General features: G+C 50.8%; 3 protein-coding genes across 4 annotated transcripts; 2 read left to right on the top strand and 1 right to left on the bottom strand.

The window, feature by feature from the left end:
- Positions 1–276: 276 nt before the first annotated feature.
- Positions 277–5696, top strand: RSPO1 (R-spondin 1). Its single transcript, XM_009985706.2, has 5 exons — positions 277–370; positions 2593–2784; positions 3999–4148; positions 4564–4752; positions 5539–5696. The coding sequence occupies exons 1-5, from the start codon at positions 277–279 to the stop codon at positions 5694–5696; spliced, it is 783 nt and encodes a 260-aa protein (XP_009984008.2).
- A 6583-nt stretch (positions 5697–12279) lies between these two features.
- On the top strand, positions 12280–23363 carry GNL2 (G protein nucleolar 2). Its single transcript, XM_086626046.1, has 16 exons — positions 12280–12371; positions 12461–12545; positions 13421–13515; positions 14017–14156; positions 15226–15410; positions 15850–15916; positions 16939–17097; positions 17657–17770; positions 18543–18671; positions 19375–19479; positions 19563–19721; positions 19872–19979; positions 20326–20759; positions 21430–21509; positions 22219–22319; positions 23183–23363. The coding sequence occupies exons 1-16, from the start codon at positions 12308–12310 to the stop codon at positions 23330–23332; spliced, it is 2175 nt and encodes a 724-aa protein (XP_086482172.1). The 5' UTR covers positions 12280–12307; the 3' UTR covers positions 23333–23363.
- Positions 23364–24083: 720 nt separating this feature from the next.
- Positions 24084–27868, bottom strand: DNALI1 (dynein axonemal light intermediate chain 1). Of its 2 annotated transcripts, none has more exons than XM_086626167.1 (6): positions 27743–27868; positions 27537–27667; positions 27289–27458; positions 26260–26438; positions 25835–25999; positions 24084–24351 (listed from the first exon to the last, which is right to left on the bottom strand). In XM_086626167.1, exons 1-6 carry the CDS (start codon positions 27845–27847, stop codon positions 24316–24318), a joined length of 786 nt encoding a protein of 261 aa, XP_086482293.1. In that variant the 5' UTR covers positions 27848–27868; the 3' UTR covers positions 24084–24315. The 2 variants fall into 2 exon arrangements, with proteins under 2 accessions (XP_086482293.1, XP_086482292.1); XM_086626166.1 differs by having other exon boundaries at positions 27537–27583; positions 27668–27847.
- Between the last annotated feature and the right edge of the window lie 38 nt (positions 27869–27906).

Raw genomic sequence — 27906 nt, 5'->3', positions numbered from 1 at the left:
CTGCGAGCAGCTAACGCCCGCTGCCAGAGCCCCCGGATGGGACTGGAGCCAAGCTCCTGCACTCCTTACGGGGATGAAGGTAGAGCCATGTTACCTGCTACCTAAGCTCGCTGTTGCTGACGTAGTTTGTGGATATGGTCCCGTACCAGGCTCCGTGCACAGACTCTCAGCTCTGATCCCGCCTGAGACGTTTTAGCAGCAGCAGAGATCGCCAGCTGTGGAGCGGGCTCCTCTGACCACCCTGCGACGGAGGGGCTGCAGCGCTGGAGAGTTACTATGCAGCTTGGACTGTTTGTGGTGGTGGTTTTTCTAAGCTCGATGGATCTAACAGGCAGCAGCAAAGTGGTGAAGGGCAAGAGGCAAAGACGAAGTATGTATGAAACACTTTTCTTCTCTACTTCTTCTCGTGATGCTGTACGGCCCATGCAGATGGTGAACGTGTTTACCAACACGGAGAGCTGGACAGAGCCCGGGGTGCCCCGTGAGCCCTCGGAGCTCCCCAGGTCCCACTCCTGTGCAGAGATGTGCACTACCCTGTCCCGCTGGACCTGCCACAGCCTCGAGCTGCAAGTGATTGCCCCGGTGCCCTGCCAGCTCCCCCCATTGACCCCGCGGACAGCACCAGGCAGGGGTGGGGAGGAGCCGCCCCACAGCCTGTGGCTGCCCCCCGCGACTGCCGCCCTCAGCTGAGCCGGTGCCCTCGGCTGAGCCCGTGCCCTCGGCAGCGCTCATGGCCAGAGCAGTTGGCTCTGCGGAGCAGGACAGGGTCAGTTGCTCCCCTTCCCGCAGCGCCTCAGCTTCTGTGGCCCCCTCCTGCCTTCACTGCACGGGCGCTGAGCGGGCACAGTGCTGTACCACCATGCCCACAGCCTCCAGTCCCCCACCATGGTCAGGCACCTCCCCGGGAGCAGCAGAGCAGTAGAAGGATGGGAAGGGAGCGTGTGAGCACGAGCCACACGTTGCTCCCATCCGCCTCCCCAGCGCTGCACTGCTGTCTGGCACCCACCTCGTACCATCGTTTCCCCCGTGGCCACCCTGTCCCGCCCGGAGCCCCCTGGCAGGCGCTGCCCCGGGCAGTGGCCATGCACAGGTGCCTGCTCAGCTGCTGCAGGGGCACTGGGCCACGGGGCAGCCAGGCGGCGGTGCGAGCAGAGGTGTGCGGGGTTTTACTTGTCCCCCAGCCCCGATGGTCCTTGGCCAGTCCCGGCTCGGGGCTCGCGCAGGGCAACCGGGCTGGCTTGGCACAAGAGCAGCCACATGGGTTTGCCCTCGTTTATGTAAGCTAGTTTTAGAACTGTTTTACATTAAAACTGTTTTAAATTAAATTATATGAAAAATGATTTTATATTAAAACTGAGGCTGCTGAGCCCTGTGAGAACAAGGAAAAGTTGATGTCATGGCTAATGCTATAAAGTGCAATTTCCCGCAAGGGCCCGGTTTATACCTCTGCCGTGGAGGCAGACCTTGGCGCCGCAGCCCAGCGCTGCGGGAGGGACGGGGCCGGATCCGCTGGGGGTCCCTGTGCACAGGGGCCAGGGCCTAAAATGCCGAGGGGAGGTCCCAGTCCAGACCCAGTAGACCCTCCTGGCAGCCGGGCACTGAGGGTCCACAGGGCTGGGGACCCCGGCTGCTCTCTGTTTCACTTCCCGAGGCTGTGGCAGCCTCTGCGCCCGCGGACCCCAGGATGGGGCTGGGACTGGCAGCAGGGGAGCTGCCGAGGTCTCAGGTCACCGTAGGGGGAGAGGAAAATTGTGTTACCTCTTGGTCTGGCATGTGAACACTGTGGTGCTCCACACTTGCTTTTGAAGTGCAGTAAACACAGTATTTAAAAGAATACATTTTTTAAATACACGGCTTTTCTATAAACAAGGACACTGCTTGCATAATAAACTAATAAAAATAACCTGCATTCTAGCCTGCAAAGAATGCTATTGGTTTCAAAACAAGCAGCATTTCATATGATAATTAAAAGCAGAAAACTCTCAAGACATGGGACTGAGTATTTTTCTTGGACTGAACTTAGGAGCTGAGAACACATGAGATGTTTTGGGGGCAGTGAAATCTCCTGCACTGCCAGATACAGTGAACGTAAGCGGGGTCAGGGCGAGATGTACCTCGGGACGCAGCCTGGCTCGAGTGTGGCGCAGAATCGGCCCCAGGGTTCCGCTCGAGCACCGCGCGGCTCTGGTCCCCGCTCATCCTGCAGCGTGCCTGCACCACCAGCTCCCAGGGGCGACGTGGCGGGGAGACACTGGCCCACCTGGGCACGTGTCCCTCGTGGGTGTGTGCCCAGCGCGGGCGTCAGGGCTGGCGGACGGGGCTGGCGAGGAGACAGCGCTGGGACTCTGTAGAGTTGGTGGCTGCTTCTGGGTCCTGCTCCTCACTGCTGCCACCGTCACAACCCTCATACCTGTGCCCGCTGTGGGCACAGGGCCATGATGCCCGGCCGCAGCGGTGCCAGAGCTGCCGTGGGCACACCAATGCAGCGAGACCCCAGCCCTCGGGCTGCTGCGGTCCCTGCCAGTGGTGCCAGTGTTTTGGGCCGAAGCTGCGCGGGCGGGCACTAACCGCTCCTCTCTCTTGCTCTCCCAGTTAGCACCGAGCTGAGCCAGGGCTGTGCCAGAGGCTGCGACCTGTGCTCCGAGTTCAATGGGTGCCTGAGATGTTCCCCCAAACTCTTCATCCTTCTGGAGAGGAACGATATCCGGCAAATTGGGATCTGCCTCCCGTCTTGTCCACTGGGATACTTCGGCCTTCGCAATACCGACATGAACAAGTGCATCAGTGAGTATGGGGGTGGGAGGGAGCGGGCAGGATGCGGGAGGGTGGCAGTGCTTCGTGGTGCTTTGCAGGGGATCGTGCCCCCTCTGGGGACGTGCGAGGAGGTGCTGTGGCTGTATCGAAGGGGACAGGGCAGTGCTGAGCAGGGCAGGCATCTACCAAGGGAATAACCCCATCGTTTATGCTGGTGATGGCAAACGCACCCTGAGTGCCCCGGCGCTTCCCCACTGCAGCACTGGGCAGCCAGTGCCGCACGCAGCCGGGCTGAGATGCTCCTTCCCTTTGGACAGCTGCTTGGTACTGCCCACACAGTGCCCTCAGAAGGTGGGTGAGTGTCCGCTGCCCCCACATCAGCACTCCCATGCAGGTTTTGACTTGAGTTTTGGCCTTCCTGGTCTTTGAGAGCCTCTGTGTGCTGCAGGCAGGTGGTGGTGATGGACCAATGGTCCACTGGAGCAGAGGGCCACCGGGAAAGCCTTCAGGGCTGGGTTACTCTGTCACAGTGTGCACAACACCGCGTAGGAATGCTGTGGATGTGGCATCTTGCAGGACATTGGGGAAGCTCTGTTACCTGGGCTGCCAGATTGGCACTCTCTTTCTTTGGGAGGAAGGAGGAGGAAGGAGATCCTGTCAGCCTTTAGGGTACGGCTCACACAGGTACCTTTTCTTCTCTCCTTCGCCCATTCACCGTGGCCAAGTAGCTCTCTGAACGAGATCCTTGGCCTGGGGCTGCCTCTTTCAGCCAGAGGACCAGAAAGAAGCTGGACATGGAATAATGCAATCACTTCCCTGGCAGTTTCGTGCACATCACCCTCATGGGCAGATTTCCATCTAGCTCTGTGTCTTTGCAGCCCATACTGTGTCTGCAGCTGGAGCAGCTGATAGGGGCCTTTATTCTTTGCACTGTCCCACTTTGGCTGACTGATGCTTCAGCTGAACACCAGCCCAGATCTTTTCCACTCTGCCTCATTTCGATCTGGCAGCGGCTGCTGCTGGCCAAGAGACCTGCGGCACAGTGGCTCTGTCCTGCACCAGGGAGCAGCACAAAGAAAACTGACTTCTGAGTAGCACAGCCCAGCCTGGCAGGATGCTCAGAGGCTGACCCCGGCTGTTGGCAGACCCCTTGGAGCCAGGAGTGGACTCTAGTTAGCAGTCAAAGAGCTTCCCGAGTCTTTTGCTCACATCAGACTACATGACTGTGTGTTTTTTTTCTCCAGAATGCAAAATTGAGAACTGTGAGTCCTGTTTCAGTCGAAACTTTTGCACAAAATGTAAGGAAGGTTTGTATTTGCACAAAGGGAGATGTTACGTCACGTGCCCTGAAGGTTACTCTGCTGCCAATGGCACCATGGAGTGCAGTGGTCCTGGTAAGTGGTGCTCGGGCACCTCTCACTGAGCTTTTTGCGTGCCTCTTGGCTCCAGTCGCATGTGTTGCTACAGTTTGGTTTAGATGATAAAACAAACCCCTCAGAGACAACGGCTCATCGTACCCGTGTCGAGCGGGTGACGGTACGGGCCAGACCCAGCCCTTCAGAGGGCAGAGCCCCCTGGAAACCAGCCCCGGTGGGGAGCAGCACCCCGGCGTTGCTGTGAACGTGACGCGGCGTTTGTGCAGTACAAGGAGGGGGGTGCCTTGGGAACTTAGGAAGCTGCTGGGGAAACACACGCACCCTTTGAGCCTAAAGCAAGGCAGAGGTGCGATGGGGTGCGAGGGCTCCGGGAGGTCCTGAGGCAGCAACGGAGAAACGAGAGTTACTGCTGTGCTCTCTTGTTATCTGGCAGCACAATGTGAAATGAGTGAGTGGGGGCCCTGGGGGCCCTGCTCCAAGAAGAGGAAACTCTGTGGCTTCAAGAAGGGCAACGAAGAGCGAACGCGACGGATTCTGCAGGCTCCCTCCGGAGACATGTCCCTGTGTCCTGCCACTACGGAAGTGCGGCGATGCACCGTGCAGAAGAACCAGTGCCCTGAAGGTGAGCAGACGGGGACTATCTCGCCAGCCCTCCCCAGCATCTTTCTTGGTCAGGCACAAGCACTCAGCCCATTGTCCAGTATCAGAAATGCAGCGTGTACCTTACAGCCCCTCTGCGGTGCAGGGAACACAGCGCGACGGCAGCCAGAGAGACCCCCGGGTGGAACCAGCATGGCCCCCCGGGTGGGTGATGCTCAGCATGGCTTGCCACGCGTCCCACGGGCTTTCAGACGTTTTAGCTTCTTCCCTGGGCAGAGAGCAGCGGGGCAGCTGCGCAGCCAAAGGTGCAGCCTGTGCGCCGCGGCGATGGGAGTCGTTTTCTCTACCAGAATGCTTAGGTCACTGTTTGTGCCAGGAATTAGAGTGTCTTCGGGATGAATGGCGGTTTGGTCATCCTCCTACGGGACGGACAAGGATTGCAGCTGGGTTGAGCGTTCTGAGGGAAGCCGGCTCTGCGCCGTGGCTGACACGGCGGGGGTTGAGCAGCCGGGCAGGGAGGCAGAGCCGGCGGTAGCGCGGCCGCGCGCGGTAGCTAAGGGGCTTGGTGCGCGGCCGCGGGGAAACGCAAGTGTCAACGCTTCTGCCGGGCCCCGGCAGTTGCAAAGCCAAATCCAGATTTGACCCTTCTTCCCTGTTTGTATTTGGGCAGCAGCTCGCAAGGCGAAGCGCAGCCGGGCAGAGGGCGGCTCTCGGGCTCCTCCGCGCGTGGGGGGGCGGTGGGCAGCCGCGCGCCGCGGGCCAGCCCGCTCTGCCGAGAGCCTCACCGTGCCCCTTTGCTTTACTGCAGGGAAAAGGAAGAAAAAGGAAGAGCAAGGAAAGCAAGATAATGCGAACGGGAATAGAAATCGGAAAGACACCAAAGACGCTAAGTCTGGCACCAAGAAGAGGAAGAGCAAACAGAGAGGGGCCGCGGTCCCCGCGACGTCCACCAGCCCTGCCCAGTAGCTGCCCCTTTATGTCACCTGATGGCAAGACTTCGTTGCTGCTATGTATATGAAAGCTTTATTGAACCAGAGCACTGCTACACAACACGTACACATGTCCAGACAGACAGACATATACTCTCAGACTGACCCACAGACCCGACAGAAACCACATACAAAATACTTCAGGAGGCTGCACACCCACCCAGGACCGCAGAAGGACGCTGCCGAGGAGTGGGAGCGCATGTGGAGGGAAGCCCACCTGCCCCGGGCTGCACGGAGGACACCGCGGGGAGGAGAGGTGGAGTATGAGTCAGGAAGGACCCGGACACGAGACTTCGAGACCGAAGGCCTCAACCGGAGACCGGCGGCGCGGCCCCGGCGCAGCACGGCTGCAGCCAGCAGGATGAGACTGGACCTGCACCTGGGACCTGGACTCACACGAAGGCAGTGGCCTCTTTCTCTTCCCCTCACCCTTTCTTTTGTGTTTTAAGCTGTATGACTTTATCATTGCGAATACATGTTAAACATTTGTGGTAAGAGGTCAGTGGTATCTGCCCTGAATCTGCTTCAAAGAGTTATTTCAAATTAAAAAAACAAAAACCAAAATGACAGCCAGCTTCCTGAGTGTGTGGTTCATGCCTTGGCCCCTATGGAGGCTGGTGTCCCACAGGACAGAGACTCGCTTGTGGAAGGGAAACTCACCAAAGCTGTAAGAAAATCCCAGCAAATGCTGCCAGCGGCACTGCAGCCCCCGGCCGTCCTGCGCCGGCGGGACCCCGCTGCGCTCCGCTGAGCCCCCGCAGTGTCCCACTGGAGGATCCCGTTCCCGTCCAGCAGATGGAGAAAATGAGGGGTTACAACAGATGGCAGCTGCCCGGAACCTTGTGACTCCGCTCGTACAGTCACAGTTGCGGGACTCCGTCCCGGGCTAAGGGACACGCTCGTCCGTGCCCGGACACCGCCGGGCACGCTGCAGGAGGGGTGGCAGGCGGGAGGGGGACGGCGCAGTTCGGGCTCTGCAGAAGAGAAGCAAACCGTTCGGTTTGGTAGGAACTACCGGTCCGCCTGCACCGACTGGACCTCCCCGGATTCAGCGCAAGTGCTCCTGCTCTGCAAGAGCCGACACCTGGGCAGAGGAACCGGGACGAGGAGTGTGTGGGACAGACCTAGTGAGACCCACGGCTGCTCCGCACGGAGAGCTTTACCCTCAGCTGTGTCACGAGGTGGCATACTGCTCAATTTCCCTTTTATTTTAAAATGAACTTCCTCGATACAGATACGTGCAGACATTTAATTCCTCTAGAGTTCAGCAAAAGCCCTCTGGTCCCGAGGGACGGAGCCAGGGGAGGTGCCGTGGCTCCCAGAGATGTGCCCGGTGGATCGGTGCCGTGCTGCTGAAGCTCCTAGCTCCCCTGGTGAGGTGATGGGCAGGGAAAAGCTCACCCCAAAGCTAAACCTGGCGAGTACCACCTCCGCTGCGCTCGCGTTCGTACCACCTTCTCTGCGCTGCGGTGCCGGAGGGCAGAGCGAGCGCCCGGGGACGCCTGCGGGAGAGCTCCCCGCTCGCTCCGGCAGTCCCGGTCCTCTCCTGCGCAGAGCCGGCGGGTCGCGGCACCCGCCAAGGACTCGGCTCCAGCAGAGGACACCCGAACCCCCCTTGGTCCCGCTCGCCCCGCGGCTGGCATGGCTCAGCGCGGGACGTGGGAGCTGCTCTGTTGGTTCAGCCCCGGAGCTGTACCAAGCTCTCCGTGGCTGCTCTGCTGGCAGCAGAACCTTTCAGTCCATCATCCACTTCGTGCTTAAGTAAACAAGAAGCCGTTATATCTTTTAAAGGGGATTCCATTTCAGCACAATGATGAACGACCAGCATACCAAGCAGAGAGAGAAAGAGGTTCTTAAAAGTCATCCTTTGAGTTGTTTACGGATCATGTTCCGGCGATTCCTGAAAGCCTCCCAGCTGAAGGATCGGCTCTCGCTTTGTGTCCCAGCTAGCCTGTGAGAGAAGTATTTTGTTTGTGCCGTGGCGTTGCATGTCAGCGGAGCCGTTTTTCCCTTCCTCTTTTTAGCAGCAATAATCAGTAACCCTTTGATGAACCTCAGCTTGCTAATTCATAACCGACTCCTTCCTCCCTCCGGCTGCAGTGCCTCCATCCAGCCCGCCGCGAGGATTAGGGAGGAGCGGGAGTGCATCCGTGAGGTCCGATGCACGGAGGCTCTGTGAACTGCTGGGCTCCCCACAGTAACTCACGGCAATATTAGCACAACTATTTCAAAACTAAGCCGCGTGTAATAAATCAACACAACCTATTTTATAGAACTCTCTAGAGTTTTTTAGAAAAACTGACAAACTGCTTTCTGTTGTAGCGTTTTCGCTTCTTTCTTCCTTTTTCATAGCAAAATGGGAAGAAAAAAGGAGAAAGGCAAAGGAAAGTTTAAAATGCGTATTAAGAAAATCCAAGATTTTTCAGTATGGGTGGTTTTAAAATCAAATTGTTTTAGAAAAATCAGGAGGAAAATATAAAAAATAAATCCAATTTATTTTCTCTTTTTAATCAGCTCGAGGACTGTGCTTATTCTCACTCCCAGAGAGCTGGCTCATTTCTGAATTGGGAAACATTTTGCCCTTGACCAACGTGATTTGCACGCTGAGCTCCACCGTCAAGCCAGAGATTTCCTGAGATAGGCTGGTGCCATCTCGACTGACATGCACACGAACACTCTCTTTCAGCCCACCAAATAAAACCTGTTGTGGTGTTCTCTCCGTGGCATCACTGTAAAATACGCTTTTTTAAACAAATAAATAAATAAATGGGTTTGCTGGACAAGCTTTGTTTGCTTTATTCACCAGAACTGGAGTCAAATCCCAACGGATCAGAAAGAGAGAGCCTCTCCTACGTAACTTCTGACTGCTCGCTACCGTCCAGAAGCCAAACGGGCCCGTAGGGATCATGGCACGGAAACGTTGCTGCTCCACTCTGGCTTCTGCAAGTATTCGTGTCTGTACCTGGACCATGTAGTTGCTGAACTGGAGAAGCACTTGGTAGAAGTACAGACAGACAGACCGACCCCTGGTCGGAAACTCCTTTGCATAGAAAATGTCTCCATTTATACTGTTGACCGAACTGGTGTTTTTTCACTGGACAGACTTCTGCTCAAAATCTTTTGGGTAATTCATCCCACGTAATGGGGAGCAAAGGGCAAGGAATAATACATTAACAGCTTACAGTTGTGGGTTTGGAACTGTTCAATTTCGATCTCATTTGCCGAGATTTAGGAGCTAAAGCAGACAAATTTCACCAAACACAGGTCGGTTGTATAATGTTCTTATTCCCTCTGTGTAATATAAATCTGTATTTTTCATCGGCTACAGTAAAGTCAAATGTGTGCACACCTACTCCTCAAGCAATAATTTACTAGCTCTCTGCCCCCATGGAGATGGAGGCAATGTATATACTTTTTAGTTCGTGTTTATGTTAAAATGATTTCTCACTCAGAAGAAATCTTAGCTTTGATTAAAGGAAATAGAGTAGGATAGTGAAACAGGTTATCCCCAATACTATTATTTGGATTACATTGTCTGAGAACATTAAAAGGGATGTTTTGTATATATTTACAGATTTTATTAAGTCAATAGTCTTCCCAGAAAGAGATGTTAGGCATAACATTTTAAAAAAAGCTTCTGTTAAAATTACAGAAATACCAGCTGTACAGAACAGTCACCATAAATAAATCTGCCAGTGGCATTTATATACATGGTAACGTATTGCACCGACCGAACGGCAAGCCATGGTTTAGATGGAGCTGCTGGCCGTCATCTCCATGATTTTTGAAGAGCTGCAGGATCTTAGCAGAAAAAGAGGCAACTAGGTCAATAATACATTATTTTCAGCCCAAGCAAAAGCACCTCGTCTGCCGCTCGCCACGGCACCGGCCGGCCGAAGGCCAGGTCCGATCCTGCGGCGCGCGGCTCACGTGCCTGGTGCAGCACGTGCAGCTCTGCAGAAGAGAAGTCACTTTTCGTGACTATTAAATCACAAAAGTGAAGCATTTGTATGTCAAGGCTTTAGCTTCCAGACTGCTCGTGAACACTAACTCCTTCGAGAGACGGGCGGCGCGGGGTAAGTCCCAGCAGCGCAGCAGACGGCTCTGCGGGACCTGCACGGACTGAGCGCGATGGTCGCTCCGAGGGCTCGATCCTGCCGGGCACAGCGCAGCCCGCGTTGTCTTTTTCTCACCTTTTTGCCTTTTTTTTGCTTGACTTCTATTTTCTCTTCCCTTCAGCTCTCCCCTATTGCTTTCAGTCGCGTTTTGGGAACTCCAGATCCAGTGCAACGGTATCTGGGATCGCTTTTGTTTTTTCTGTTAAGGAGCTGTCAAACCTGGAGCCTTTTCCCAAGGAGCCCTGCCTCCCACCTTGCAAGCTATATCCCTGAAAACCTATTCCTGAGGAACCGAGCTGGTGAAAAACCATCTGCAGTATCTCCTGGCAGTGCTCGAGATGATTTTGCAGGCTAGCTACGAAAGCCACTTCTGTCCTTGTGCTCTGCAGGAAAGTGCTGCAACAAGGAGTGTAAAATGGCAGATGTTGCCCTTACCCTATTAAATAAAACAAAGTAGCTCCGTATCACACTGCAAAACTGCTCTGAGTACAAGTCTAGTCTTGTTCTGAAGTCTTGGAAATCTATTTTTCCTTCATTTAATTGACAAAATCTGTAGATGATACATGGAAGGCAGTCCCTGCCAAAAATCAAACATCACTAGTTTTTAATAATACAATGGGAATAACCCCTTAGAACATATGTAATTATGGCAATGAGTCACTCCGATGGCATCGCAGAACCACATTCGCTGGGATTTTGACAAGGAAGAGGCCACAGAAAATTCAAAATGATTTCATTTCAGCAATGGTCAGGCCAGTCGTGTCAACGGAGCTGAGGCTGGTTGGCAGATCCGGCAGGTCTGGCATCCATCGCCAACCCCGTCCTGCCTGGGACGCAGCACGGACAACATCCCACTGTGTCCAATTTAAAAAGAAGAAGAAAAAAAGGAGAAAAATTGAAACAGGAGGATGCACCAGCAGCAAATTAAAAGCCTGTGGGTCATACAGCAACACAAAACTAGTTTAGTGCAGTAAAATATCTGACTTGCATGTATCAGATACACAAGTCCAAAGCCCACGGCTACAGAGATGCTGCAAGTTGAATACTGTGAGCCCAGCAGCGTCGTTTTGGTCAGGAAAAGCTTGAGAGAGGAGAGCGCAGCCGAAAGGACGAATTTCTTCCAGTTTGAGTGCAATTCCCGTGTGTTACCAGTATGATCTTTGCTTACGGCAGAAAACACAGGATTTGGACGACAGCGCTCACCGTCGGCAAGGCTGGGAGAGCGGTGCCGAGACCTCCGGGTGGAAGCTGCGAACGTGGGAATTCAACAATTAACTGGGAGGCGTCGCCAACAAAATTCCCCACGACACAACCTTGTGTCTAACGCTGGCTGTTCTATTCTTTCACTGAAAGAGACAGCAGTTTGCTGGATGCCCTCCAAAATATCTTGCTAACAATAAAAAGAGCGTTTTCTTAAGGAAAAGGAAGAAAGAGTGGGGGAGAACAGAGCAAGTATTACTCAACTATTTAGTCTAAAAATCTGAAAATCAAAAGGATGTTCTGACAGATTGATATCAACTCTAATAGAAAACACACTTGTCCTGGGAAAACTCTTCTACATGAGCCTCAATCTGATAGCTTAAGCAATTATCTACAATTTGGAATTAATTTTTTATGCCCACATCAATGTGTGTTTTTTAAATGCCTGAGGCATAGATAATTCTATTAAGAGGAAAAGCAGAAATCGTAGGCTTAACCAAACCAGACTGAGAATTCGAGCCGCCATCTTACAAAACATCTCACAAGTCCTGGCTCACTGGAACCTCGTCGTACAGCTGTGCACTACCTAAACCCAAATTGCTGAAAACCATTAAAAGAACCAAATCTCAGCTCTGTCATGGTTCTGCGTTTAGAAGGGCGCCAGCAGAGCTAGAAGGGAATCGAACGAGCCGTGAATTCTCTGCTGCTCATGCAGACGAAAACGCCAGTGATGTTTCCCATGTTTATTTCCGATTTTATAAAAGCCATTGCCGTAACCCAGGAAAACCAGCGCCGTGTGCCCGTCCACGCCCCGCCGGGGCTCCCCTGGCACCCCCACCGCAGATGGGAACCGGCGGCAGCGCCCGTCCCAAACGTCCCGCTCCCTGTCCCGGCCGAGACACCCGGCCCCGGGCAGCGCGGGTCCCCCGCGCTGCCCGGGGCCGGGTGTCTCGGCCGGGACAGGGAGCGGGCGGCAGCGCCGCGTCCCGCCGCCGGCCGCCCCTCTGGTCGGCCCCGAGAAGGGCCCGGGGAGACGGCGAGCCCGGGTTGCCATGGCGACCGGGGGTGGTGGTGGTGGTGGTGGTGGTTGTCAGGGCAACCCGGCGCGCCTGCGCGCCCGGAAGAGTGACTCAGCCGGAAGTACGTCCTGACGCTGACCCTCGCGCCGGAAGTGGTAGTGCCGCCGCTTCCTGCTCGGTGCGGCGCGTGTGGCGGAGCGGCGTCTCGGTTCCTCTCGGCCCGGCCCCGCGCGGGGGCTCCGCTCGGCAGGATGGTGAAGCCGCGCTACAAGGGCCGCAGCACCATCAACCCCTCCCGCGCCAGCACCAACCCCGGTACGTGCGAGGGCCGCAGGCCGGGCTTCACCGAGCCGGGCCGTGCTGTGCCGTACCGGGCCCGGCCTGACGCTGTCTTCTCTCCGCAGATCGCGTGGGGGGCGCGGGAGGAAACAACATGCGGGACCGAGCCACCATCCGGCGCCTCAACATGTACCGGCAGAAGGAGCGGAGGTGAGCGGTGCCGCGGGGCGCAGACGGCTCCGCGCACCCACCCGGGCGGAGGCGCTCGGTACTTCCCCGCGGGACCGGGCAGGGACACCCTCCACTACACCCGGTTGCCCAAAGTCCCACCCAACCTGGCTTTGAACACTGCCAGGGATGGGGCAGCCACAGCTTCTCTGAGCAACCTGTGCCAGTGCCTCACCACCTCAGAGGGAAGAATTTCTTCCTTATATCCAATCTAAATCTCCCCTCTTCCAGTTTAAATCCATTGCCCCGTGTCCTGTCATTACACACCCTTGTCAAAAGTCCCTCCCCAGCTTTCCTGTAGCCCCTTTAGGTACTGGAAGGCTGCTATAAGATCACCCCGGAGCCTCCTCTTCTCCAGGCTGAACAGCCCCAACTCTCCCAGCCTGTCTTCATAGCAGAGGTGCTCCAGCCCTCGGATCATCTTCGTGGCCTCCTCTGGTCCCACTCCAGCAGCTCCATGTCCTTCTTGTGCTGGGGACTCCAGAGCTGAAGGCAGTATTCCAGGTGGGGTCTCACCAGAGCAGAGTAGAGGGGCAGAATCCCCTCCCTCGACCTAAAGTGATCGTGCGATGCGTGTTGTGCACCAGCTGACGGGTAGGGCTGGCTAAAAGTTTCCATGTGAGCCCGTGGCAGAGGAATGTGGTGTTTACCAGGAAGGGTACCTCGGTGCTGTTTGCACCCCAGTAAGCCTGATCCTGGCTCACAGGCAGTACCGCCTCTGGCGACAGTTCTGGGGGCACCAGTTCCGGATGAAGCGTCGTTCTGGATTTCATGGGTGTACTTCTGGTCTAGAGAGCAAAAGTGCTGGAGAGGTGTGCGCTGCTCTCGCGCGTTTACACATGTTCTTCCTCACTCAGAAACAAGCGTGGCAAAGTGATTAAACCTCTGCAGTACCAGTCGACAGTGGCACCGGGCACAGTGGCAAGAGTGGAGCCAAACATTAAATGGTTCGGTGAGTTGGTTTTCTTCAGCTTTCAGACTCAGCAAGCTTAAAAACTGTTGAACTTTGTGTGTTTGGAGAATACTTATTTCAGAATTGTGGTCCCAGCACTGTGCAGGACAGGTACTGGAGACAAAGGGCCCCTGCTGGGGGCACGGGTGTCAGCTCTCGTTTTGCAGGTCCCTGCACTTGGTGCTCGCTTCCCACTCACGCCTCTGAAGGCTGCTTGTTTTGCCTCTTTCCGTTGCATTCTGGGGTTTGCCCGTGTGTGTGTGTTGCAGCCTTTGCATGTTACGTGTGCCAGGGACACTTCTAACGTGTTCTTCAGATGGTGGGAAAGGGAGGGATTTGCTTCTGTATGCTAATTTGGGGTTTGTCTCAGTAGAATTCTCTGGTGTTTGTCACTGGTATTTCTGATGCCAGTGGAATATTAATATTTTATCGGTGCACCCTGGGCCTTTGAAGCAGTTCAGATGAGGAATGGTCAGGCGCAATGTTTATTTCTGTGTGCAGGAAACACTCGTGTGATCAAGCAGTCATCGCTGCAGAAGTTTCAGGAAGAGATGGAAACCGTCATGAAGGATCCTTACAGAGTGGTGATGAAGCAAAGGAAGCTGCCCATGTCCCTTTTCTACGACCGGATCAAGCCGCACGTGAGTGTCGTTTGTCCGTGAGGGGGCAGGCCGGGCTGTGTGCACAGAGGGGCCGGAAATGCCACTTCCCGTGGGCACACGCTGCCTCTGGCCAGCCTGGTGCCACGTTGTGTTCTGGAAGCCTCGAGAGGCAGCTGGAGCAGGCGACTCGGGGAAGGATGTTCCTGAGAGCCTGTCACTGCAGACATGGAATGTGAAGGCAGAAACCAGGGTATGCCTTCTTCCTCGTAGCTTGTGAGAAGAGCTATTATTTATCAGAAATTCTCTGAAAATTAGGAAACTTACCCTAAACCATCCCAGGCTGGAACACCAGCTGAGCTTCTAATAGCTCGTGAGGCAGAGGGATCTTTGTGAGGGTGCTTCACGCTGCAGACATTCCTGTGCAATGAACCTGAACTCAAACACGTGCTGTTTATCTTGAATCAGAAATTCTTGTGCGTGCAGCCGTCATTTCTAGTGCCTCAAGTTTTAGTTGTTGTCCGGTTTCTTTCACAATGACAAAAGTATTTATTTTGGACTCTTGCTAGCTATTTATGTGGAAACTTTCCAGGTTTATGTTGTAAAAATGCTACGTGAATTAAGGGAAAAAGTTGTAAGAAACTAAAACATGCATTACAAAAGCAAATTAATTCTTTCAGCAATGAATTGTGTGCTCTTCCAGGAAAAGTTGGCATTCATTGCAGTCATTAAAATCCACGGTTTTGATTGTAATTGTTCCTGACAAAACTCTGTGAATTTGGTGGGATTTGTGCACTTGTTAGAAAAATAAGAAATGATCAAAGATAGCAGCTAAATTTTCATCATTGTAGCCGTAATTCCGTTTGGCATAATTTACGGCGAAAGAACTGCAGCACAGTTCTTTGGCAAGAGCGACGTGTTTTGTTGCTGGTTAAATATCCACCCTCGTTTCGCAAAGATTAAGCTGAGGAACTCAAACATTGTTGGGAAGGTGCCGTAACGCTCGTCCCAGGTCGCAGAGCTGTGTTGAACTCAGGTCTCGTACACTGTGCGTCATGAGAGATGGAGAAAACAATGTTTGTGGGGTTTTTACCAGCTTGTTTTGCCTTAGACCTCCAGAGTTCACATTCTTGACACAGAAACGTTTGAAACAACGTTTGGCCCCAAATCACAGAGGAAAAGACCAAATCTTTCTGCAAGTGATGTGCAGTCTCTGGTGGAGAATGCTGAAGCCTCGTCAGGATCTTATGATCAGGGCAAGGATCGAGACCTGGTGACAGAGGACACTGGTGTAAGGTAAACAGAAAGGAGGAACTATTCATTATTTTCCTGAAAAGCCAGCTTTGTTTTTAAAGAAGTGCCTGGTACATCCATCAGTGCTGTTACTGTATGAGGAGTAAGGAAAGTGAAATTAGCTGAATTTTGGATTTTTTTAATCCTGTTTTGTCCCTGTGTGTTTAACCAAACTGTTGCTTCCATAGGAGCCTTCTGTCTCTCTTCATGATTTGTTTTCTGTTGCGTGTCAGAATATCCCCAGACTCACGTTTTGGGTTAGACAGGGACCTGGCCAGTGGGCAGACAGGAATCTTTGAAAGAGTGTGTGTTCGTAGGGTCTTTCTGCAAACAGGTATGGGCCTCATCTCCTCTTTTGCCTGTGAATGGTTAAATGGCTTTAGAGAAGGCAACACTAACCCTGTTCCTGTGGTTGCTGATGTCTCTGGTAATCCACTTCCAGGGACGAAGCACAAGAGGAAATATATAAGAAAGGACAGTCCAAAAGAATCTGGGGTGAGCTCTACAAGGTAAGCGACGCTGATAGTTTGCAGCAGAGCCGTGTCTGTCTTTCAGTCAAAAAAAGACTTTGTCTTTTACAAAGTCACATGCTTCAGCACAGCGTTGGAAATCCTGTATAGCAGTAGTCAGAACAGCTCTGAAAACCATTTATTGATCTGTTAGGGAAGCTTTGATAGAAGTGAATTTGCTGCAAAGTTTCTGGCAGATGAACTGGCAGGGGGAAGGCAGTAGCTTCTCTAGATTCGTGGGGTTTCTTGAGGCTAAAAGCACGTTGATAGAGTCATCTTTGGGGGGCTCTGACCCTCAGTTCCCCGTGAGTCACCTGCACTGCTAGAGAAAGAGAGATTGAGAATTAATTAGGGTTGTAAGAGCAGTTTGCCTGCTCTCAGTGATTGTTAGGTGTGAAATTGCTTGGCTTTTTGCTCTGAATTTCTGAATGTAGCCTAAAACCTTTTCCTTTAGATCTAAAAGCACTGGGAATGATAGAGCAAAACAGATTTCAGTAAGATGCTGCCAAAAATGCAGGAAATAGCTGTGAAACAAATTTACTTGGCTTGAAGCAAGTCATAAAATGGCAGCTCCCTGCTGCAGATGCTTAGTGGACTAACAGCAGGTTCCTGCTTGGTTGTGTGTTTCATACTGATCCAGAAAACACTTTATACCCTGTTCCTTTATGAAATGGCAGAATTGAATCGCTGCAGAACGGGTAACGAACATGGATTTTGGCTGGTGAAACAATTAATTTTCCCATTTGGGTGCAGTGCTTTCTTTCCCAAATGTTGCAAGCATAAGAACAGGTAAAAGCTATTCAGCTGTGCAGCCTGGATTTGGAGGGGAGTCGGGGGAAGAGGGAGTAGAGGATCAATGGATATCAGTCTGAGCTTCACTAGCCTACGAGGAAGGAACAGTTGTTTGTGAAGGATACAGGTTTTTAAATTAATGATGTAGGTTAGAAAATGACTAGTTTTCATTTTGAAAGTGTAGATGTCTTACTTTCTGTAAAACTCCTTCTGTGTGACTTTTTTTTCAGGTGATAGACTCATCAGATGTTGTCGTGCAAGTTCTTGATGCCAGGGATCCCATGGGAACCCGCTCCCCTCATGTGGAGTCTTATCTTAAAAAGGAGAAACACTGGAAGCATCTCATTTTTGTCCTGAACAAATGTGATCTTGTTCCTACCTGGGCTACTGTAAGCACCATCCTGCCTGTTATTCCTGGGACCTCCTTTGTTCCTTTTGTAGCCTTTGCCTTAATTCTGTTGCCAGTCTTCCTGCTGGTCTCAAAGGGCGTAACGCAACTGGGTCAATGGGAGCTCTCTGCTTGCCTGCTATAAAAGTAACAATTACGATGTAAATCTGTCCAAGTTTGGCCGAGTTGAGCAATGCTCACCAGCCACAAATTCTCTACTTCCTCTGTCTGGATTTAACAGTTCAGCTGATGTCTCCAGAGTATGCTAAATGTTAGTCGGCTTAAGATCCGTGTCCACCACAGCTGGTTTGCTTTATGTTGTTAAACTAATTAGTTTTAGCTAGCAGTGAAGGCGTTCTTGGGAAATTGTTTGTCTTGCAGAAAAACAATACTCAGTGCTTTTAGCTGTTGGGTTGGTGAAATGCTTCAAAGGTTCTCACGTAGCAATTGTCATAGGCGGTGGCATGTGTGACCCAAGTGAAGATGCGGTGTGTTTCTGCTCGAGAGCAGGTCGTTTCCCCACCCCTGCATCCCTCACCGAGTCATGTTTTCCTCTGCAGAAGCGCTGGGTTGCTGTCCTTTCCCAGGAGTATCCAACACTTGCTTTTCATGCCAGCCTCACAAACCCTTTTGGCAAAGGTGCTTTCATACAGCTTTTAAGGCAGTTTGGAAAGGTACGGAACGATTCTGGGGATCTGGGGGGTGTTCAGTCTGGAGTCTTTTGTTTCGTTAGCGATCGGGGTTCAGTACACCTCCTGTGGCTGTTCTGTCAGCAAATGACTCCATCAGTAAAGCTCTCTTTTTTGGAGAGAAAATAGAAAATATTCCTTCAAATGTGTTCAAAATGTTTGTTGAACTGAGGAGATCCAGAGGAGTTGGTGTGACCATCAGTCTCTAGCCAGGTTTCTTGTAGACAGAGTGTCCCATTGCCAGTCCTAGGTCTCATTTGAATGTGTAGGAGAAAGAAATGTATTTCACAGCTGTTTGTGTCCTGCACGTATGCATATTCTAATAATGAATTTTCCTTTTACGTGTCTTCATTTTTCCAAGAAAGTCACCTTCTGTTGCCTTTGGATTGGTTACTGCCTCTTCAGGCCACGTCTGTATTCTGTCCCCAGCTACTTGCTTGTTTCCCAACCAAAATGGTTTCTCAGTGAGGCATTCACAAGTACTTTTGAAGCAACAAGGAGTGCAAACAGTTCACATCTTCCTTGTGAAGTAGCAAATATTTTCTCCAATGCTTGGAGTTCTTGGGTGGCGAGTTGGTTGTGCTTTTACACGTTTTGCCTGATAGAAAAGAGCCAGTCTCATTTTTTGATCTGGTACTTTGGAGTCCCCTTTTCTTTCCAATATAGTGGGAACAGTAGCTGCTCAAATGTTCAGAACTGTGCTAGTAATTCTGTGTTTCTCTGTGGGGTATTAAAAATGTGTGTTATTTCTTTACAGTTACACTCTGACAAGAAGCAAATCAGCGTGGGTTTCATTGGTTATCCCAATGTTGGGAAAAGCTCCGTGATCAACACGTTACGGTCTAAGAAGGTCTGCAATGTGGCCCCTATTGCAGGTGAAACAAAGGTAGGAGGAGATCCCTACATTAAAGATAAAAAATAATTGTGTAAGTGCATTGTCAAAGGTAGAATTCATGTAAAATTAGCTCGATGACATTTTCGAGTGTGGCACTTGAGCCGTACAGGCTCTGTGACCCGGAGTCTGGAGAGGGGCTGATGGACAGGCATTGCTCTGAAGCACTGCTGCTGCAGGCATTCCTGAGTTCCTGCTCTGTGATCGGAATGCTCAGCTGCCCTGACCCAGTGTCTGCGTGGCCCTGAGTCAAGTGCTGGGGTGTATTTGTGCCGTCGGTCTCTGTCAGTGCTGGCTTCCTAACTCTGTTCTTCAAGGGTGTTACAGGAACAAGAAGACAAAGTTACAGGAATCGTTTTTGCTAGCCTGTTTGTTTTACCTCTAAATATCACTGAAGTTAAGGATCATGGAAGAGGAAAACCAGAGAATATCAGAGTTTGTCATGATTCTAATTTCCTCACCTTGGTCCTGCAAGTTAGTAGGTTGATGGGAACCTTGGGGATGGCATTGGCAGATGCCGAAGGAGCAAGGTGCAGTACATCATAGCTGGCGAACAAGAGTGCCAAGTTGTATTCTGTTTGTGTGTGTTAATATCCAGTTCCCAGATGACTCCTGTGTGTTGGAACTGTGCATGTAGGAAGCAGAGCAGCGGGCTGTGTGGAAGGAGGTAACATGGGGAACTACTAATCTCTTTCAGGTCTGGCAGTACATTACCCTGATGCGGCGCATTTTTCTCATTGACTGCCCCGGTGTCGTTTATCCCTCTGGAGACACAGAAACAGACATCGTGCTGAAGGGAGTGGTATGTATCTGCACGAAATGCTGGGAAATCTTGGCTGTTGTTAACTCTTTCCAAAGGGCTGATATTCTACAGTTTGTTTGCAGGTTCAGGTTGAAAAGATTAAGAGCCCTGAAGATCATATTAGTGCCGTGCTGGAAAGAGCCAAACCAGAGTACATAAGAAGGACGTACAAGATTGATTCCTGGAAGGATACAGAAGACTTCCTTGAGAAACTTGCTTCTAGGACTGGAAAACTGCTAAAGGTGTGACAACTTCCTGCATTCACAGGCTGGAATAGCACGTGGCCTGTTACTGAACATGGGAAATAGGAATGTTTCTATTGCTTCCATGCACCCAACAGAAGGGTGGTGTGCCCTGTGAACGTGAACATAAATTGTACTGGGTTCTTTCAGGGTGGTGAGCCTGACACACAAACTGTGAGCAAGATGGTTCTCAATGACTGGCAGAGAGGCAGAATTCCGTTCTTTGTGAAGCCACCAAATGCAGAAACAGGTCCTCAGGTGAGAATGTGATGCTTCTGCCTTTGCTTCTCGCGTATTTTTCGTTTTCCTAATGGTATTCCGTGTTGTTTTTCCCAGAGTACCATGTAGCGTCTTGGGCTCTGCCCAAGTCTGGTGAGTCAAGTGGCATTCACTCAAATTTGGTGAGGACCAGGTAGCAGTGCTCTTCACAGAGATGTCTGAGCCATTTTACAGTCATCTTATTACCAGAAATGTCAGAAATTATCTTATCACATCATTAGCGTGTCACCTTGGGCTTTTTTCCAAAGAGATAAAATGGAAATTGTTCTCTGAGATGGTGGGACAGGCTTTGTGGATAACATATCCGTTACACTCTTTCTTGTAGCCTCCTGCCTTGGAAGCAGCTATGACATCAAGCCAAGATAATAATGAGGAGAAAATCTCCGAGTCGGTAGCATCAAGTGTGGAGCCAGCAGAAGAGAATAATAATTCAGGCACTGAAATTAAGCAGCTCATGTCACAAGTTCGGCAGAACTTTGGGAGGATTAATGTGGCACCTCAGTTCTCAGAAGAAGACCTGGTTCCTGTAGATGTGCCAGGCTTTGATGAAACAGACAGTGATTCTTCTGGAGAGGAGGAGCAGGAAGAAGAGAAAGAAGAAAAGGAGCAACATCAAGATTCAGTAGAGGAGGAATCACAGCTGACAGTGCCAGGTGCCAAGGAGAGCTCCAAGGCAGTTCTGAAGGCTTTGGAGGAGAAGATTGCAAAATACAAAAAATTTCTGGATAAAGCCAAAGCCAAGAGATTCTCAGCAATAAGGTATCTGAATCTGTTCTGTGGCTCAGATGTTTCACAGGGGGCAAACGGATCGCTGTGGTTCTGTTGCAGTTTCATTCCAGTCATGACTTGCTTGACTGGTTCCTCTGTGTTGCCACGCTCAAGTTGCCACAGCTTGTCTAGTTTAGCCATCAACATTTGAACCTTGGCTAAGCAGCAGTCGGTTTTGAAAGATTATTCCAAGAAGTCCTATTTGCCATCATAACTAGAAACGTTGTCACTGTGGAAAGCTGCCTCTTAAGCTCCGGATTAGAAATCTGTTGGTACTCTAGGTAACAAAATTGCATCTCTCCTTGACGTTGAGTTCTTCGTGAGCAATACCAAGGCTGATGTCCTACCTGGATATGCCAGCTGGGTCGCTGTGCATGTACAGGAGTATCCTAGCTCCTACAGCAGGCCCAGCTTTAGTGAAGCTCATCCACCAGCTTTGTGGAGACTAAGATTTCAGGATTATGTTATATTTTGTCCCTTTGTGCAGTGCACAAACCCAGTAACTGCAGAGACAAGATCACTGTAATACGTTTTTTAGGTTCAAAGGCTGTGGCTTGCTGCTGACGGGCTACTGGGATCTCCTGGAGACTGATCACTTCTTGAAGATGGTTACGTTTTGTGATGTATAACATTCTTTTTTTGCTTATTTTATCTTTTGTAGAATCCCTAAGCAGCTGACTGAAAAAGTGTTTGCAAAATCCATGCAGAAGTCTGAAGAACCCAAAGAAACTGAAGACAGAGGTAAAACAAGATTACTGGAAGTTCTTAATCTACATTTGGAAATCCTGTGAGCAAGAGAAGAGGGGAGTTAGGGGGAGAAGCATTCCTGATTGCAGCTTCTTTTTCCCTAAAGTTATTCAAATCTTTCCGTAGCCAACCTAAGGGCTGCTCGATGACCTTGCTGTAGCCTTTCTCTAGAACACCTGTCTGTAGAGTAAGATGTGTCCCTCTAGTAGCGAGTGCAGGTACAGCGAAGACAAATGTTGCTTTTCCAAAAGAGTGATGCTATGAGCAGGTTGCAGTCGGAGCAACTTTGTTCCACGTGGTGTCGTGTTCACAGCAGGGAGGGGAAGGGCTTTACAGCGCCATGAAAGCAAGGAGCTACTTCAGGCTGTAGGTTTTACTGTGGTGACTTCTAGAGTCTGTGGCTTAAGCTTCCAGAGTAAGTTGGATTAAAGGCAAAATCACATGGGAGACCGCGATTCTGACAAGACTGAAACTTTTCTGGACTTGCATGGGGCTTCAAGTGATCCGCTGCTGAGGAGCAGCTCTCATACAACAGCGAGTGATCCTCCGGTAAGGACCACGCAGGTTGTTCTGGTTGGAGCTGTTGAAATAGGACCAAAGGAGTGCTTTGCGGAAGGAGATGGGATGGTGACCGCAGTAGTAAGTTCTGCAAACAGATGGTGTTTTGGAAGATGCCCCAGTGTGCAATCTCTGCTGTTTGCAGGCAGCATAGAGAAGAAGAGGAAAAGGAAAGCAGAAGAGGAAGAGGAGGATGATGATGACCATGTGGATAAACAGCCTTGCAAGAAACTTACGTCCAAAGAAGTAAGTGTGATTTCTTGTATTAGTACAAACGAGCAGAGTAATAGAGCTGGCTGCTTTCTGTATAAATTGCCCGTTATCACGTAAGAGCTTTGAGACTGGGCACTAGTAGGTGGGAGAGAGCACAGGGACTGTAGCTGAGGTGGGGGAATGTGAAGACAGTGGCTTGATGCTGACGTGAGATGTGACCAGTAGCATGTTGCAGCTGAGCATGGACCCAGACAAGGATCCAGCAGGTGGCCATGACAGAAAGAGCCTTGAAGGGGAGAATCCTTTGCAGAGAACTGTTCTGCTTTCAGCGTTAGCTTGGCCACTGATGCTGTTGGGAGAGCAGGAGTCTAAACGCTGGGAGATGGGAGAATTTGGAACTATATGAGCAGTGCTGTTCTGTCTTCAAAGAGAGCTGCTGCTGCTATCTTCTGTTCTTGTTAGCCAAGTCTAAACAGTTCTTGAGTAACTTAAATGCCAACTGAAACTGTCTGTAGGACTTTGATTTGTAAGCAAACTTGTACAGCAAGGGCTTTTTGGAGCATTTCTGCATTTCTGTGGGCCGTGAGGGCTGTCAGAGGGGAGTGGAAGACTGAATTCAGTTTGTGCCTGTTACGTGTCTGCCCACATCAGGTTGCTGCTTGTGTCTCCTGTACTGTGTTTGTAAAGACAAAAGCGGATCTTCCTCTGTAACGTTTTGAGAGCAGGGGTGGGTGGATTCCGCGTAGGTGTTCATGTATTCACGTCAGGAATGTTTTGTTTGAAATTATTTTACTCAAGGCGTGTGGAATGCAAAGCGAACAACATTTGAAAGAATGCACACGAACTCAGGCTATGGGCACTGCGGATTTGCTAATGTGTTTTGTGTGTATTTGCAGAGAAGACGGGCTGAGAGGCAGCAGCGCTCCAAGAAAGTTGGAGTCCGGTATTATGAAACTCACAACGTGAAAAATAAGAACAAGAACAAGAAAAAAACTGGCTTGGAGGAACAAAGATCAAAGCACAAAAAATACAAACATAAGCAATAACCGCTTATTCTATTAAATTTTACATAAAACAGCTCTAGTGTGCAGCGGCTTTTTTTAATATAAAACTTGCAGTTCCCATTCAAAGCCCGGTTTGACTTGTCTGTCTTGTTCCCAGGAGTAGCATCTCACTCCGTTTTTGCATCATCTGAAAGTTCTTTATGCAACTGGAGATGGTGGGATTTCCACATCACCGTCGAAGGCCAGTAAACACTGCACTGGCAAAACATATCCTGAAGTGTTATTCAGTGGTGGTGGATTTTTTTTTTTTTTCCCCCTCTGGAAACTAGCTTTATGGAGTTTTTCTAATGAGTACAGTGAATTATTTTTCCCACGTCTGCTTGCTATGTATAACCAGCTAGTTACACAGGTACCTCAAGTAAAGAATTCACTTGCTTGCACTGCGAAGTGATGCTTGGAATGGCATCGTAGCCCTTTGTTTCATTAGACATAAACACGGAGAGAGCTTTGGCAGGTTACTAACAATGGTTCTGACAAGGGATTTTGGTGCACAGTTAACACCAACTTGCATGTGCTCAAGGAAGCGCCCTCCAAACACCTGTCCAAGAATTGCCTGCAGTTTGATTCTTAGTGAATATGACTTATTGCAGGCACTTTGTATATTGTTTCTAACTTTTCTACAACATTTTCAAAGTAATAATGATACAGACATGCTTGCACATAAAAATGTTTATTAGTTTGTTGCTGTGAAGGTTATCTAGCATATTACCAACAGGCAAGTCCCAGACAGGTTCAGTATTCAAGGAGCTGAATGCTGAGACAGCATTGAAAGAGGGTGCAGTAATTAACGAAGCTCTCAAATTTCAGCTCAAGAGAAAAAGAAAGAAATAACTCAGTTGTGCTGCTTTCAGTTACCGGTAAGTGAAAATTCAAGACTGTTTAATGAAGACAGATCTGTGTCACTAATTGCAAACTTCCTGCTCTGACAGCTCTTCTGAGCGCTGCCTGGAGGGCCACAAAAAAATCTACTTATTTGGTGCAATGATGCTTTCAAGTTGTGCCTGAAAAACAAATGAGACAGTAAGTCAAGTTAGATTCAACCTAAAAAATAAACCCGTGTTGCTGAAAAGTGATAAATTGTCCGTTAGATACTCAGAGCGAGGAGCTGACGGGTGCTGCGATACATGACGGGAGCAGGCCAGGGTTTTGTTCCCTAGCTATTTCCATTCCTTGCTACGTGTTTTATAAATTTGCTTTTCATTCTTGGCATACACACTTGTTGCATTCTGAGAAGAAAAGAGCTGGCCTTGGTTCCATACAGCGAAAGACTCATAATGTCTTTTGCTGTATTGAAGACAAAATTAAATAAAAGCTGTCGAAACAGTGGTCTGAATTCTCTGATTTCAGGCTGAACGTTAGCTAAATGAAATATTTGGCTCTGTAGCATTTGGAACACAGACTGACTCTGGGACAAACAGAGCTGGGAACAGCAAGTTTCTCAGTTCCCGAGATGACGCTCGGTTTCGGAGAGCTGCCCGTGCTTCGGGAGCGTGTCGTGGGTGAAGCTTCCCGGGCCCTTAGCGTGCCCTCTGCCTGGAGCTGCCATCCAAGTAAACTGCAACAGTGCTACATGCACAGCTGCTAAAATCCCTGTACTTCAACGCAGAAACGGATTCAGTGGCAACACGGATTTGATGTCACAGTTACTCCATTTTGGGCCCTAAAACACGTTGGGATGGCCTGAAGACACTAATGGCTTAGACAGGCAAAGCTGCAGGAATAGTGAAGATAAGGAAAGCAGCTCGCTGTAAAGGAAACGTTTTTAGCCAGAAACACTAAAGGTTGTTTATGATAACATTTTTTTTTTTTTCTTTACTCAAAAGTTGTGGGCGCTTTTTGCTTCCAAAAGCAAAGGAATGAGCAGAAGCTTTTCACCACTGTGGTATGCACAGAATTACTCTTCTGATTTTGCGGTCTCCACTGCCTAAGCACGCAGTTGCTCTTATTTAGCGGTAAACGGTGCGTCTTGCTGTCAGGGAGTCGACTCTAATGGCCAGCAGCACGGAAACAAAGCACCTTAATTAGCCCTTACTAGATTTTCTGGTTTGTGCTCGAGAAGGGGTGCTAACTTTATAACCCCACAGTCAAGTTATGCAGGAGGAGATTCCTGGGGCATCAGTCAAGTTTGAAGTCTCTGTATTTGGGGCTCAGCTCCATGTGTCCGCTCTTCTTCAGCTGACTATAACAAGTTACCATTTTCTGACCAAATTCTCATCTCTCCCTGGCAAGTGACGAGTTTGTCATACTGTTTGGATCACCAGGTGCACTAGTAATGACCAACTACTGACTGAGCAAGGAGGCAGAGAGTGCAAAAGCACTATTTTCCCATTTAACTGAGAATTTAAAGAAAGTGGAACGTTAACACAAATGCATCGTAAATGTAACTCTTGTAGTAAGGAGGAAGTTATTTTTGTGTCTTTCTAATGACAAAATGAGAAGTTTTAACCATCACTATTTGGAATCACTTTTTTTTTTTTTACTGACCTTCAGCTGTTGATTCGTTCGTTTCAGGAACTGAACCTCTTCAGTGTGTTTCTTCTCTTCTATCTGTCGCCTCTCATTTTCACGTTTTTCGATAGCTTCACATTCAGCCTTCTGGTCACTCACTTGTCTTTCCAACTCCCGCTTTTCCTCTTCTAGCTCTGCAATCTTGGAAAAGAGTACAGATCTCTCAAGTTCTCAGTTAAGATGGGACAAAGTTGTATGTTTTAAAATGTTCCAGCTACAATAGCACATAACAGTGAAGGGCAATCAAGCCCTAGGAAGACAGCAAGACAAGTATTTCGGTGATCTTTACTGCCATCCAGTGGAAACAGAAATAACTGATGGCATATAAAATCGTACATGTAATATCCTTATGTTGTGCCAGGCGCAGAAAACTGCCTTATGGGGTTAACAGCACAACTTACTCTCTTTTCCATGTCAGCTTTGCCTTGCTCGGCTTGTAGTGCCTTCCGCATGCCGAACGCGACGCTGCTCTCGTACAGCGTCTGATAAGCAGCGATTGTCATTTGGATTTCGTCCCTGACTCGAAGCAGCAGCAGCCCTCGCTCTGCACAGTTAATGGTGGTTTCACGGATCAGTTCGTCTTTAAAGAAAGGTACAACCATCTGGTTAGAGCAGCTACTGTACGATTATCTGGGAGCGCTGGATAAACAGAGTCTAGAGTTTGTCTTTTACCTGTTCTCTGCACCACAAAAGCAACATGGATTTACTACAGATGGTCTTTTTTTTTTTGGTTGCGTTACAGCTGTACATTGAGTGCCAGCAAATAAAAGTGGAGTGGTAGTACAGAACCTAGTGGTAGTACAACCACTGTTGTGGTAACAACAGTGGCACTGGTCCAGTAAACCTGTAACAGCAAACGCCTAAACATTTGTAATTATATTTTGCAGTTATCAGGGAGCCTCCAGAAGAATCTCGCGCAAACCAGCGCAGTCTGTTGCGTCTGGAAGATCAGCATCACGTCATCGGGGTGTGTAAGAGTGCTCAACAGTTACACGGTGTCTGACGTTATTTCACGTTAACGGTTGGGTTAAGCACAACTGAGATTTTTAAGCTGCTTTGCATCTTTTACCGGTATGTACGTGTAGGTGTACCCCTACGGCATAACACGCCTTTGGAGTGCCAGCTTTGCCAATGACAAGGCACTGCAACATGCCGTGTGCCAGAGCTGGCTGCTTCGGCAGGTGCTAGTGGTCATGCCAGGCTGCCCTGCGGAGCACCGAGGAGGTGCGGGCTGGCACGGATGCAGCCCTTGCCCCCCACAGCCGCCCTCGCCAGCGCCTGGCAGCCCTGCCCCGTGGGCACCAAGGCTACGTTAAGCCTTCTGGAAAGGGAAGCGCTGACGGGGACATGGACGTGGGAGCCGCTGCCCGTCGGGGAGCGGGCGGGAAGCGATGGAGCGGGGTTTCGCGCTCTCCCGGCGGGGCGCTGACCGAAGCACTGCGCGTACAGCTCCCTGCGCACGGGGCAGATGCCGGTCTCCCGCGCCTGCCGCTGCTGCAGCCGCAGGTCCAGCTGCTCCTGCAGGTGGACGACGTCCAGGCGGGTGCTGGGGGCGCTGGACACCTCCTGCACCCACCGCTGGTTCTCCTCCTCCCACTCCCTGCAACGAGAAGCGCGGGGTGAGAGGGGGGCACCCCCGGGCCCGGCCGGGCGCTGCCAGGCGCTGCCAGGCGCTCACCGCGGCGGCAGGATGGCGTTGAGGATCTCCTGCGGCTGCTTCGCCAGCTCGGCCGCGGCGGCCGCCGTGCGCGGCGGCGGGACGGGCCCGGTCGGGGCGGGCGGCGGCGGGGTGCCCTGCAGCGGGCGCGCCTGCGGGGAGAGCGGCGGGCGGTCAGCGCGGGAGGGGCGCAGCCGGCGGGCGCCGCGACCCCCGGCCCCGCTCACCCCGGGGGAGCGCTTCTCCGTGCGGCGGCTGACGAGCACCGGCGGGTTGTACCGCAGCAGAGAGTCCGGCGGCGGGATCATGGCAGCCGCGGCCGCTGTCGCCATAGCGACGGCCGCCGTGCGCGGGCGGAGCGCGCGCCACCCCCTCCCTCTGCGCAGGCGCG

Source organism: Tauraco erythrolophus, chromosome 24 (assembly GCF_009769465.1).
Source record: "Tauraco erythrolophus isolate bTauEry1 chromosome 24, bTauEry1.pri, whole genome shotgun sequence".
NCBI lineage: Eukaryota > Metazoa > Chordata > Aves > Musophagiformes > Musophagidae > Tauraco > Tauraco erythrolophus.
Note: the sequence above shows the minus strand (reverse complement) of the source record. Positions and strands in the feature narration are given on the sequence as shown.